Below are 12852 nucleotides of genomic sequence, written 5' to 3' on the forward strand. Positions count from 1 at the left end.
CCGTTTACTTTCTTCGTGTTTATTGACCTTGTTGGAGCTAAAATTAATAGTATAGTGGAGAGCATGTAGTTTTGTATTTGTGTAAACGTATGTTTATGAATATTCATTAAAGGAATTTTTATCAACTTGTTTCATTACTATTAGTTATTCATTAGAACGTTGAGTACGTGGTCTTTTGACAGTGACTTGTTTTTATATTTAGTTTTATTTGCCATGAATTTTTCATCCAGCAAACATAAACACAAAAATAATGATACGACCACCTCATTCTTTATTTTTCAACTTCGATCGTTGTTTGAATAATATTTTAGCCTGTTTTCAAAATAATTGGGTCACAGCTTTAATGTATTCTTCCTGACTCAGAAACCTGCTGCTCTTTGGAGATATTTCAATATTCTGTCTTAATTTGAAAAGTAATATGTCACATTTCATGGGATGCTACACCTACGTCCTTTGTTTTTCCTTTTCATCTGTTGCTTCTGATAAACACGTAGAAGATCATGAACTGTTTTCTCGACATATTCTTTTCATAAACAAATCCCTCATGGATTAAATACGATCATGTTTACTATTAATTAAAACTTCCTTCTCTTTTGACGCTATTATTTGTTTTTAAAAAAAAAAGCAATTTTAAATCTGTGTTATTTTGTTAATTGCTTACCCCCCACTTGGTCTGAATTTTTCATTACTCAAGAAAATTACTTCCATGGCAAACCTACACAGTAGTGTATTGCTACTGTCCACTCGTACATTATCTTTGTTTTTCCATGGTCTTATTTTTGGCCTTAAGCGTGAATGGAATGCTAAATGAAATTAGATTCTCAGCCTATATTTCTTAACACAGGTTTTTCCAGTATGTATATAAAAAAAAAAAATGATGTTATGGTTTTTGGTAACAAGAGGCTTCCAAAAACAGTATTCAAGGACATTGTTTTCGCTATATTTTCCGCATCTAATTGCAAGGTAAAGAATTGTAAATAAGATATCCCGATAAACCATCTGACTCATAGGAGAATTATTAAAGTCCAGATGAAAGATAAAACTGAACGCTAAACAGACTTGATTTATAACTTCTTGAAAGAGGAAGGAAATAAGTAACGCACTATTTTCTTAGAAACACCAGCTTTAATGGTCAATCGAAACTTTTAGCATTTTCTGCAAACCATTAGAATTTTCGATAAGATTGGAATTAGACCATAATTTTCTAACTTAATGAAGTAGAAAATTATTAAATAATTGTATTCAGAAAGAATGCAAATGGAATTCTTCCGATTCACTTAAGTAATTAGGGTATCCCCAACCTTTACCTATTACTAGGAAGTCCGCTTTGTTCTTAAATATTGAAGGTGAACTTGTTTCCGCCTACGCACGTCAATAAAAGTAATCTAGATTCCCTGGGGAACAAAATTTGAATATATCGTGAAAAGTTAATTGAAGTTGTTATTATTGATTGATAAAATATCGCATATGTAATAAAACGCAAAGCCAGAAAAAAAAATCATTGTTAATTCTCAGAATGAAAGCAGAAGATTGGTTTCTCCAAAAAAAAAAAAAAAAAAAAAAATGCAACTCGGACATGCGCAGTGAAACTACTCGTACTGGAGTAGAAGTTTTCTCCAGAAAATGATTCATGCTGAGCATGCGAATACTGCTGCAGTATAATTTCGAAGAAATGAGCACTAGCACGTCTTCAAACTTACTAGTACGCATGTAGGAAATACATTTGCATAAGGTTTTCTCTGTTGTGTATTGATATAAAAATAGCATTTAATAGTTATTTGAATTGTATTGAAAAACAATGCAGGATATACAAAAGAACCTGACTGTCTCTTTTGATCATTTAAATTAACATATTATTTGAAGTGATTAGCATGAGTAAAATACTTCACTAAAATGGTTGTTACGAGAAGACTCATCAAGAGCAAATATTTAGCAAACATTCAAATGACTTGTTTATTTGCTGATCGTTATTAGTAGTTCTTAAGAACTACTAATAACGAGATGGGCTTTGCTCTAAAAATGTTTTTATTTTTCTAACTTGGGAATTTCTGAAAAGTGCTGTTATTATTATAATTTGTAAATTTTAATTTTGATTTCAAAAAAACGGTATCCAAGAAAATACTTGCCCATAAAATTCAGCCCTTATTTTTACTTATTCGTCTACTAAAGCAATAAAAACAAATAAATAAATAAAAAAACCGAATTCCAGTTATCTTACTCACCGGTCATTATGGACTTGTTGAACAACATCCTACAGCAATGACAAATCCTCAGTGCTGTGTATATCCGAAGTTCAGAGGTCATCACAATAAAGATTAGGGTTCTTTAGAGACAACGTAAGTTTATTGAGGTAACTTTGGTAGAAGCCTACTTAAAAATAGCTTGTCATCGTCAGCTTGAATGTTGATGACCGTCCTTTTAAGTAGTTTTATGCACACTGAGGGTCCTGCACCGTCTTGAACCTCGATTCTTACTGGGCCACTAACAGGTATCATCCGACACTCAATGCGCAGAGTTTCACTTAATCTACCGGCAAAGCACGTGGTGGGGAAAGCTTTTATAGGATGTTGCCTGTGTGTTCTTTCCGAAAGGCTAGTGGGACGTGTCGGGATCGTGGCAAGTGAGGGGAGGGGGAGGGGGTCTAGCAGACGACTAGGACCTGTGGTGACGTCACGCTTGTAGTGTGACGTCACAGCCGGATACCGTTGCCACTCCGAAGGATGGTTGCCCCGACGAGCCGCCGAAAGGTTGTCTACTCGCTCGGGCGCACGTGATTAACGTGATTATTCCCGCCTTTTCCTGCTCCGGGCGTAGTTCGGGAGTTGGCCGCTGTATGTGAAATGCTAGTGCGCCGCAATCAGAAGCCTCAGGGTTTCGGTTTTTTGTTCACTTCAGTTGAGTGTGGAGTAGTAGGTGCTAGAGATTGAATGAACTTCTTTTCTTTTCGTTTTCCCCCTCCCCCCTGCTTCCTTTTAGACAACTAGCTTGATCAAATGGCAGCTGATGGTGCTGACGAACAGCTTCTTTGGCGTGTGCAGTGTGGCTGCGAACGCCTAGCTAGAAAGTGTTCATCCCGATAGCCCTTTAAATGGAACTCTATATAGAAAGGATGCAAAGAGGAATTAGGATAGTACGAGGTTTTATAAGATTTAATCACTACTTAAATTATAATACTGTACCTAGTGAATTTTCAACTAAAATTAGTCTGCTGTTCATTTGAATATGAAGAAGTAATACTTTATATGCGTTATATGTACAAGTGAATTTTCTGTTTAAATACTGTTTTCTTCCTGCGTTTTCGGCTATCGTTAGGATGGCTTGGTGGGACACCCTTAGCAATGGTGACAAACCTGAAAAGGAATATTATATTTGTGCTATATGCTAAAATATTTCCAATTGTACTTCGTTTGTTTTTGCGCTTAATTTTTTTTTTAAACCTCATCTTTGCATCCTCATTCACACCCAAGTTTCACTAAAGATTAAATGCTTTTAAAATACATTAAATTCTTAACTGAGCTTATAATTTCTATAAACTTCCTATCCTCCGATGCAATACCCCCCACTCCCCAACTTAAAATCCCGGCAATGCCATTCCATGAAGCAGGAAATAATCATTTATGCGATGAAGAAATAAGTTCCTTAACTCAATTTTTTATGGTCTTACTTCAATGTGATGCAAGATCTAAGCACAAATAAAGTTACATAAATTTTACTACTTGAAAATAGTGACATAGGTGATTCATATTATCAAGAACAATTAAGCACTTAACCCTATTAGATATTATACTGATGCAGCTGGAAAGGAGCACATAAATTAAACCGAAACTGCTAATTTCTAGGAAGGTGTAGTAATATTTATTTTAAAGGAGGTAAGCTTGAAAAACCCGCTGGTAATTTAATGTGCTTTGAATATACGTTTCGCAAACTATGTAGAACGGAACCCCAGTTACACATTCAGGAAAGCAAAGCCACACCATGAAAAGATTTAACGACATTGAAAGCCAGTACATTCAACAAAATCCAATAAAACTCCAATTTGAACGAAATAACGTCCTCCCACGTATATATGTGTGTAATCTATATGCTGTATAGATAAACGTAGCTGATTCTAGTCATGGAACTATTTAATTATGATTGCTTGTAATTCAATGTCTTTGAAGTGTTTGTTTCAAACAGCGCAATATTTTTTCAGCCTATTTTCTTTCAGAAATAAATTTCCAAAATAAGTAATGCAGCAAGTTTCCCTTAATACAAGTTTCCCCTCAAAGTTCACTTCCCAAGTATATACATGGATTGCTTTTGCACTCACCTAGCTCTTGCGATCCATCTGTAATTTTGCTGCTTTTTGAATGTTTGCAAAACTTCGTGTAAAAATTATAGATAAGTTTTACAGTTTACGTATCATATATAAGATTATTATACTATAAATTATTATAGTATAAATTATATAAACATTTAGGATTCGCTCATTATTGAGCAATCAGTATTAAAGAACTTGCAATATGAATTGCTGAATTAATAGTTAACGCATTAAAAGCTTTTATCATATTTTTATTCAATCCATTTATTTCTCGACAAAAATATATTCCAGCTATTTCAGAAATAATAAGATCGAAATCAGTTCGTTTTATTTCGTTCATAAAGTATGCCAATTTTGACCCTTTGGAGTGCTAATCATGTACACATCAATCTTGTAAAGGCAAAATTCTGCTTATTATTGCCCACAGTTTAAATGATCATATTAAGATTTTCACATTAAAAGGATTACATAACCAATCACAAAGCTTTTTGTACACTCTTCAACTGGTGCTAGCACTACGTACCTTTCAGAAATTCTAAAACTGAAATAGTGTTAAGACGGTTCTATAATTTTTTTTAAAATAAGTTCTGTTATGGAATATGGCCTGGCTAACTTTTAAATGTGCTTCTAACCCAACGTTAAACATTGTTGGTGTGGGTCACTTTTGATGTGGCTTTTAAAAAGACAGCAGGAATTATTCTAGAAGCAGTAGAAGTAATTCTGAAAGTAAAGTAAATTGGTATGTTTTATCCCGTATAGACAGGACCATACTAACATCGAAATCTAAAGGCTGACTCCTACAGGCATCAGCGCTGGAGGTCATTTTCTCGTTTGCATCCGGGCGCTTAATTTTTTTACCGCGGTCCTGTTTACGTATGAAAATATGTTTAGTCAACATGGTCATCTCAACTGTATCTGATGTCTTCTCCTGATTTTTTTGGAATAAATTGCCCTTGACATCGTTTGGTATCATGAACTGAGATTCAAAAATTGAATCAGAATTCCGCGCGGAATGCTTCTTCAACAAAATAGAAACAAAAAAAAAGTATAGAAGCATTTTAGTTGATGATAAACACATTTATCACCAACTAAAATGTTTACTTTAAATACACTGCTCGAAAAAATAACAGAACACATAAAAAAAGTGGTAACTTATACAGCTTGAGATCAAGCGGGGTAAAATGGTATGGTGATGTACCATGGAATAACAAAGAAATGAGGAAACAGCGAGAAACTGCGGACAGGTATAAGGGACATTTATAGGGGTTGTATAAGAATTTCCGAAAAGGTTACATTACAGAAGTCGATAGATGATTAAAAATAAGGTCACTCGACTTCAGTACGGTATGTGCCCTTCAAACTAAACAGCCGTGAACTATGCTCGATATAAGGGTGTCTATAAGATTCTGTGGCAACAAATCCCATTCTTCCATCAGCGCAGACTTTAGCTCACCAAGTGATCTAGGAGTTCGCTGTCGGGTGCAATGCGACGCCCAGAGGCGTTCCACACATGTTCGATCGGATTTAAGTTTGGTAATCGTGCTGGCCACGGCAGTCATTGGATATCTTCAGTTTCAAGATATTCCCCCAACATTTGAGCTCTGTGTAGAGCCATGAAAAGAAAATTGTGCCAACCACACCCCAAAAAAAAGTCGCACATAGGATTCGAGGGTCTGTTCTCGGTACCTCTTCCCAGTTACGGTACCCCTATAAAAAAACATGGATGAGTGCGGCCGTTGATCATTATTCCGCCTACACGAGAACATCGCCTCCACCGTAAGTGTCCCTTTTTCTGATGATGAAGGGATGATACCGCATGCCTCACTGTCTCCGTATAAAATGTCTAGAATCTGTTTGTAGGCTGAAACGAAACTCGTCGGAGAACAGAACTGTGCCCCATTTATCACAGTTCCACGTCACATGTTCATAGCATCGGTTTCGAGGAGCTCTGCGGTGGTTTGGTGTTAATGGGATACAAACCACTGTTTGTACACTACGCAAAGAAACTGTTTCTTTGCGTAGTGTCCTCTTGAATTGAGCCTTCTTAACACAGCCCTGTTTGAAATGTTTCACCTGTGGCCGTAGAAGTCTCAAGAGAGTTGGACAGGTCATCTTAGGTTCCGTCTTGTTCTTAGAGCCAGATAGCGGCCTGTTATGGTTGACGTAGCCCTCGGATGACCTTGGCCAACTCTTTTTTTTGATGGTTCCAGTTGACTGCAACTGCTTCCATAAGTGAAGAAATCCATAGTGCCGAGACGACACTGCATGGCACATTAAGCCAACATGCTACCTGCGACTACTCGGTTTCAATTTGTACAACGACCCGCCATCTGAAAGAATCATCTAGACGACAATTTGTCATCCTGAGTACTGGAGATGTGGCTATCCCACTATGCAAGCAAAAAAAGAAAAAAAAAAAAACAGGAATGAAGTGATGTGGTCGCAACCTGTGTTTTTATAGGCATGAATAATTTGCATAATATACTGCTCTGTAAGATGATAGATTCGGTTTCTATTAGTTACACGGAAATTGAATGTTAGGATGCTTATTTTATCAAATATTCGCCTTCGCCGACAGTGTTCGCAATAAAATATTAATGAAAAACATTTTGCTCTGTTAATTTTGTCGAGAAATGCAGATTTAAACAATTATGTTATGTGATCACGAATATGTGCGAGGTTATTTCCATGCCGGATAAAACTAACGTAAAGGTTGTTGGTCAATTATTGCCTAAGATTGTTGGTCTTAGGCAATTCATGCTATCCGTTCCAACATTCTCCCATAATTCCGAAATACATTGAAATGAAATCGGGCTTACCTGGCAATGTACGGATTCTACATTGATTAAAATGCAGACCGTACTTGTTAAACACTCCTTGGCTTGTAAAAATAAGCTTGTCAGTTACTAGAGGAACGTCTGAACGACTGAAACCTCTCTGAAAACCGAAACTTGGGCTTACTCAGTTACATTTTCGTTGCGATCTAAAGAGTGCTGATGGAAGGGTTGTGGACATAGCATTCAGTTGGATGTACGGCTGAATCAGAAACTAACTACTTTCACGAACAAGGTTGGTTGTCCACCGCCGGTTCATTCTATTAGGGAATCCCATTTCTAACCAGTTTGTATTTTTGAGCGGACCATTCTCACGAAATGTTGAGTTCAATTTTGTATCATCTCCTATACGTACTTTGGTGGACGAAGATAAAAGTGAACAAAACGGTGTACTCATAAAACATAAGCAAAATCTTAATCGCACATACTGACTGCACGCTCTCATTTATAATGTAGAAAATTGAGATTATAAGAAGTGAAGTTTCAATTAATAAATACATTAACAACAAAAACATTGTCACAAAACTCATGATAAAAAAAACCGGATTTGTTTTATTCTGCTCTGGTTGGCCATACGTGCAGCAAACTGTTATTGTAGTGTCCATCACCTGATTATCTTTGGAAAGATACTTGGGATACTTCACTGACTGTAACTTCACTCTCGAGAAGCCACTTGCCCACAACTAGGTATAGCTCTGTAATCTAATTAGAATGGATGGAAGTATTTTAAACTGCAACTGACAGTAGATTAAACTTCTGATAATTTCTTTTTTACATCCTGAATTGATATTCTGCATATACTTTACAGCTTTTTATAGACGTCAAGTTACTTTTGATAATAATTTTTAATAATTACTTTTGAAAGATATTTTTATTTACCATTAATAACATTCTGTTGTGAATGTTTTTAATGATAAATGCGACTCCTAGAAAGCTTCCTCCAAAAAGTTATAAAAGAGCAAGATACTACAGAACCAGAATAATAGTCGAAGCGAGATTTTAATTCTTTTTGTATGTTTGCGTCCAAGTAAAGCTACCAAATGTTCTGATAAGGATAACTTTTCATCAAATTGAACTGGATGAAATAATGATGGAGACGGAGAGAGGAAGAGAATGGAATTCCTGGTAGGATTTGATCAGTTTCAAATCATAAGAAACGTATCTTTTTCAGTAATACTTTTAAATGCGCTCTGTTTTTTCATCCACTTTCTAGGTCTCTGGAGAAGCACTGTCTGGAGATACAGGTTTGGTAGTTGTCTGGAAATGGAACGATTAAGTGATGGCGTCGAGCGACTCACCCGTAGAAAACTCCGCTACTCCAGTTTTCACTTGGCGGTGCTTTTGTTCTTGGTAAAAGAAGAGCGATTTTATTCTTTCATTCACCGTGTCGAAAGCGGGAGAACATAGGCGGCGACACATTTAACATGGATGATACCACCAGCACCGCCATCAGGTGCATGTTAAATGGTTTGAGTATGTGAGAGTCTGGCCACACGCAGGGAGTCAACGGTTTTAGGTGTTTAAAAAAGAAACTGGCTGAGACTGTTAGAAAGGTGTCTTTATATAAGACACACGCTTCCAGAGAATGTGTTCAGTTATTGAGTACAAAATTAAAAGAAGATAATCGGGTTTAGGTATTGATATGAACAGAGGGTGGAGATAAGCTGCGTATTTTAACGTCTATAGAACCTTAAACGAACAACGTTTAGTTAAATTTGAGTTTTATGTGTTGTTTAACGGATTATTTTATTATTAAATAATGAAAAGATTATATTTACCGCATTTAGTGTTTGGTTTTATACCTGAATTTCTCTTGTGTATTTTAAAATAGGCTGTGCATCTAAAATAAATAAGAAAGAGTAAATTAAAGAAATCATTTGGATATCAAAATGATGAAATGAGTATTTGGAAAATGTGGTTGATAAGAAAACACTCTTTATGTGGTCAGTTTGTATCTGGCAGCGAATTTTTCTATTATATGAGTAATTAAACGGCTGATTAAAAAAATATAATATAAAAACTTTTATATTTGTGCTCTTTCTTGTCCTATTCATAAATTCATTCCCTTTTGAAACAGTTAAGTACGAGGTGTGGCCCTAAATTTCCGGACTGGTTCTGTTGCAGTCATGTTCGATGAGTTTGAAAATAAATGAAAGTAGTACGTTGTAGTTTAAAATTTCTCCAACAGGTTGCAAGTTAAAACCAGTTTCATCAGCAGTGTTAACGTTTGTTTCATCTCAAAATTTTTGAACGGAACAACGAACGAATATCAAATTTTGTTCTAAACTGGGAAAATCTGCAACAGAAACGTAAGAAATATTAAAAACTGTTTATGGATATGAAATGTTAAGTCGTACCAGTGTGTTTGAATGGTATTAGCGGTTCAAAGACTGACGTGAGGATGTTCGCAATGACCCAAGACATTTCGTCGTTTGACACTCATAATGATGGCTGATGAGTTGGATATGAATAAGGAGACGATTTGTAAAATTCTTCTAGAAGATTTAGGAAAAAAGGAAGGTCTGTGCAATATTTATGCCTCACGGATGAGCACAAACAACGAAGAACAACATCGTGCGAAGACCTCATCCAGACTTATCAAGACAATCCTAATTTCCTCGAATGTATTGTTACTGGAGAAAAGGAATATTGGATATTTCAGTACGACACAGAGCCGAAGCGTCAGAGCATGTAGTGGACTTCAAAAATCATCAAGGCCCAGCTTCGCTTACAGAAGTCCAGGAGCAAGACGATACTGATTGTTTTTGACAAACAGTGTGATTCACAAGGAATCTGCACTGAAGGGGAAAGAGTCAATGCTGCGTTTTATATACAGATGCTTCAAAGACTATTGTGGTTCATTTCCTGGGATTTCGAGAGAAGCCCCAATTTCGAGAGAATGGCAGCTGGGCCTTGTTGCACGACAATTACCCCACCCATTACGCACACGCACTTGTCGTGAAGATATTTCTGATGAAACATGGAATTGTGCAAATCAATCCCGTCCCCTCTTCCGATCTAGCGCTGGTGGACGACTTCTTCCTTTTTCCCAAGATGAAAACTGCCCTCAAAGCAAAGAGATTTGAGGATGTTGAGGACATAAAGAATAACGTAACCGTCGAACTGAACATAACCTCTTGGGATGCCTTTGCTGATACTTCGTTGAAGATGTACCAGACTTGAATTACGAAGGTGTAAACTTATTTCTAATGACTGTTTTAGAATGAGAAGCTACAGACTTAAAGTAGCCGGACCTTTATCGAAGCATCCCAAGGAATGCATCGGATGCCTCGTTTTTTGCAGAAACGCGATTTTACTTGGGACATTTCAATTGTAATTGAAGTATCCCGAAACTGAATGATGTAGGCGATTGTTGAGCATGTGAGGCTATCAGAAAATGTCTCATTCTAAAAATGTTAATGAAATTGTTTGAAAAACTGACGGTCAGTATATTTTGATACTATGTATTCAAATGGTCAATTAGGCTGTAAGTTGGAAGCTAAAATAAACAGAATACAGAGCCAGTGAATTTGCAAAAGAAGGCCGAATATTAGTGAGTCGCTTTGTCTGAAAAGTTTAAGATGTTCAGACTACGAGCAGCGAATAACCAGTAGAAGGAATGTGAAGGGAATCTCATAGTCACGTTCTGTGAGGGCTGGGTTGTTCTCCCGTTAAATTGGTTTTCGTGTTGTACAAGATTCTAGGAAAGCTGGTCAGTGTTAGTACTCATAGATAGTAGAACACATAGCCGTCGTCCAACTAGAGCGCTCAGGCAAACAGCAATCAGGGCTTGAGATTGGTTAAATGGGCGGAAGATGTTAATCCATCATTGGGACAGCTATTATGGAGAAGCACCACCAATATTCACTCACTCTCCTTACATCTCATGAGTACGGTGATTTTGCAGAGCCAGTTGAAATGAAGAATGGTGACAGTGAGGAGTTATGGTTCGATGACAGAAGGATCTCTGCATGTGGAGACAGCGTGGTGAAAGAGGTATTCTTGCGCATTGGACAAAGAGTACAAACAGAACACTCACACCAAGATAGGTGACATTTCTTATAACTATTCATCATTGAGTTTCCATTCAAAGTAATCTCACAGGTCGATTTTACTTTACGCTCCTTCTCCAGGTTGTTGGAGAAATAGAAAAGGCCTTATTCCTATTCACTGCACATAGATTCGAGAAAAGAACACAGTCCCATTTGATTATTTCAACTCCTCAGTTTGAATTTTGACAGCAGGCATCAGTTGGAATGAGGCCGCTTAATAGTAACATACATTGAAGGCCGCCGTAGCCGAGTGGTCAGGTGGGAGCATAAGTACACGTGCCTTGAGTGATCGAGGTTCAAGTCCGTTACTGCTAAATTCCGTGCTTTCTTGTGTTCTCTTTATCTTATGAACTCCTCTGACGATGTGGTCGTTCCGGAGTATAAACAAAAAGTTTGTTTATAACAGAAAGAGAAAGCAGCGCAATCCATGATGGAACCAAGTGATTACTTCATCTGTGTGGTTTTTTTTTTTTTTTTTTTTTCCCCTTCAGAAATGGGGTAGGAGACAGACTACTGACAGATATATCCGCATACTTTTAAATCCGCATATGATAATTACACCATCAAAGTTTGGCGAGTCATTACGGATGTGAGTGATAATGTGGCAGGCGGGTCTACAGAAACTCCACTGCCTCTCCGAACAATTCAGGGGCTTTCCTGGTGCTTGCAAATGCTTCCCATGTTGATTTAGCTACGCTCTCGAAGCTCAATTTCAGCATTCTGCGAGAGTATGAATTGATATTTTTTAAATGTTTCCTATTCTTCGCACATTCGAAGAGAAAATTCGACAATTAATGACCCGCATAGTTTTCCACAAAGCTATCTGTGTAAACGGGTAGTTATGACTGGGATTTGGTGTTTGCGTTGGGTAACCCGTGTAGTGTAGGGTTGAACATTTTGATGAGTTGAATTTCTTCAAATTGTTCCCTAGCTATTTCATGGCAAGAATCCGTTTGCTCTGTTAGGATTTATACTTTGTTTATTTGCATACAATATTACAAATGCATGACTTAAATATGATTTATTTTATTTTGAAGTTCGTTGTAACTCTTTTCTACGTCTCGATTATCTTCCCAAAAAATAGGTTCAAGCGTAAATAAGTTAGCCAGCTTCAACCTTATATGAACTTGCTTTTTTTTTTTTCTCTTGGAAGCTCTGAGTTTTCATCCCACAAAATAAATTCCTAAATAAGGAGTTTCTTGCCTTGAAGAGAGAATGGCATGCAGTTTGTATTGATTAAGGTGGTGTTAGGTTGATATAACGCAATCCACATGGCTATTGCACATCTCATTATAAAAATAACGAAGTAAGGTTTCCTCAGGTATTTTATATATTGATTTAATCTCTCTCTCTTTCTCTCCCTCTGTTTCTCATCCCGCTCTCTCCTCCTTAAGCCATAGAAAGAAATCGATGACTATTTAATTTCTACATAGGAAATGCCAATACTGAACGTGATTTTTCTCACGAATGTTTCTCCAAATTGGAGTTTACTGTGAAGTTAAATTTCTAAGAAATTACAGTCACGCAGTTCCTCTCCAGGAAACAAATAATTATACAAAATGGCCGTTTCATTTAATTAATTTACTTAATTGCATTTTTCTCAGAACATAAAAGTTAATTTTTCACGACTTTTCAATGATTGAATTCTTGGAAGTTGGAATCTCAG

At 36.7% G+C, this 12852-nt stretch overlaps 1 protein-coding gene across 1 annotated transcript in view; it reads right to left on the reverse strand.

The window, feature by feature from the left end:
- LOC150089651 (uncharacterized) overlaps positions 1–8553 on the reverse strand; it is a 68623-nt gene extending 60070 nt beyond the window's left edge. Inside the window, exon 1 of the mRNA XM_090390064.1 lies at positions 8433–8553. Within this exon, the coding sequence (XP_090246190.1) occupies positions 8433–8553 (121 nt within the window). The remainder of the gene's footprint in view (positions 1–8432) is intronic.
- Between the last annotated feature and the right edge of the window lie 4299 nt (positions 8554–12852).

The sequence above is a fragment of the Mastigoproctus giganteus genome, chromosome 2 (assembly GCF_048544385.1).
Source record: "Mastigoproctus giganteus isolate SK-2022 chromosome 2, ASM4854438v1, whole genome shotgun sequence".
Taxonomy (NCBI): Eukaryota; Metazoa; Arthropoda; class Arachnida; order Uropygi; family Thelyphonidae; genus Mastigoproctus; species Mastigoproctus giganteus.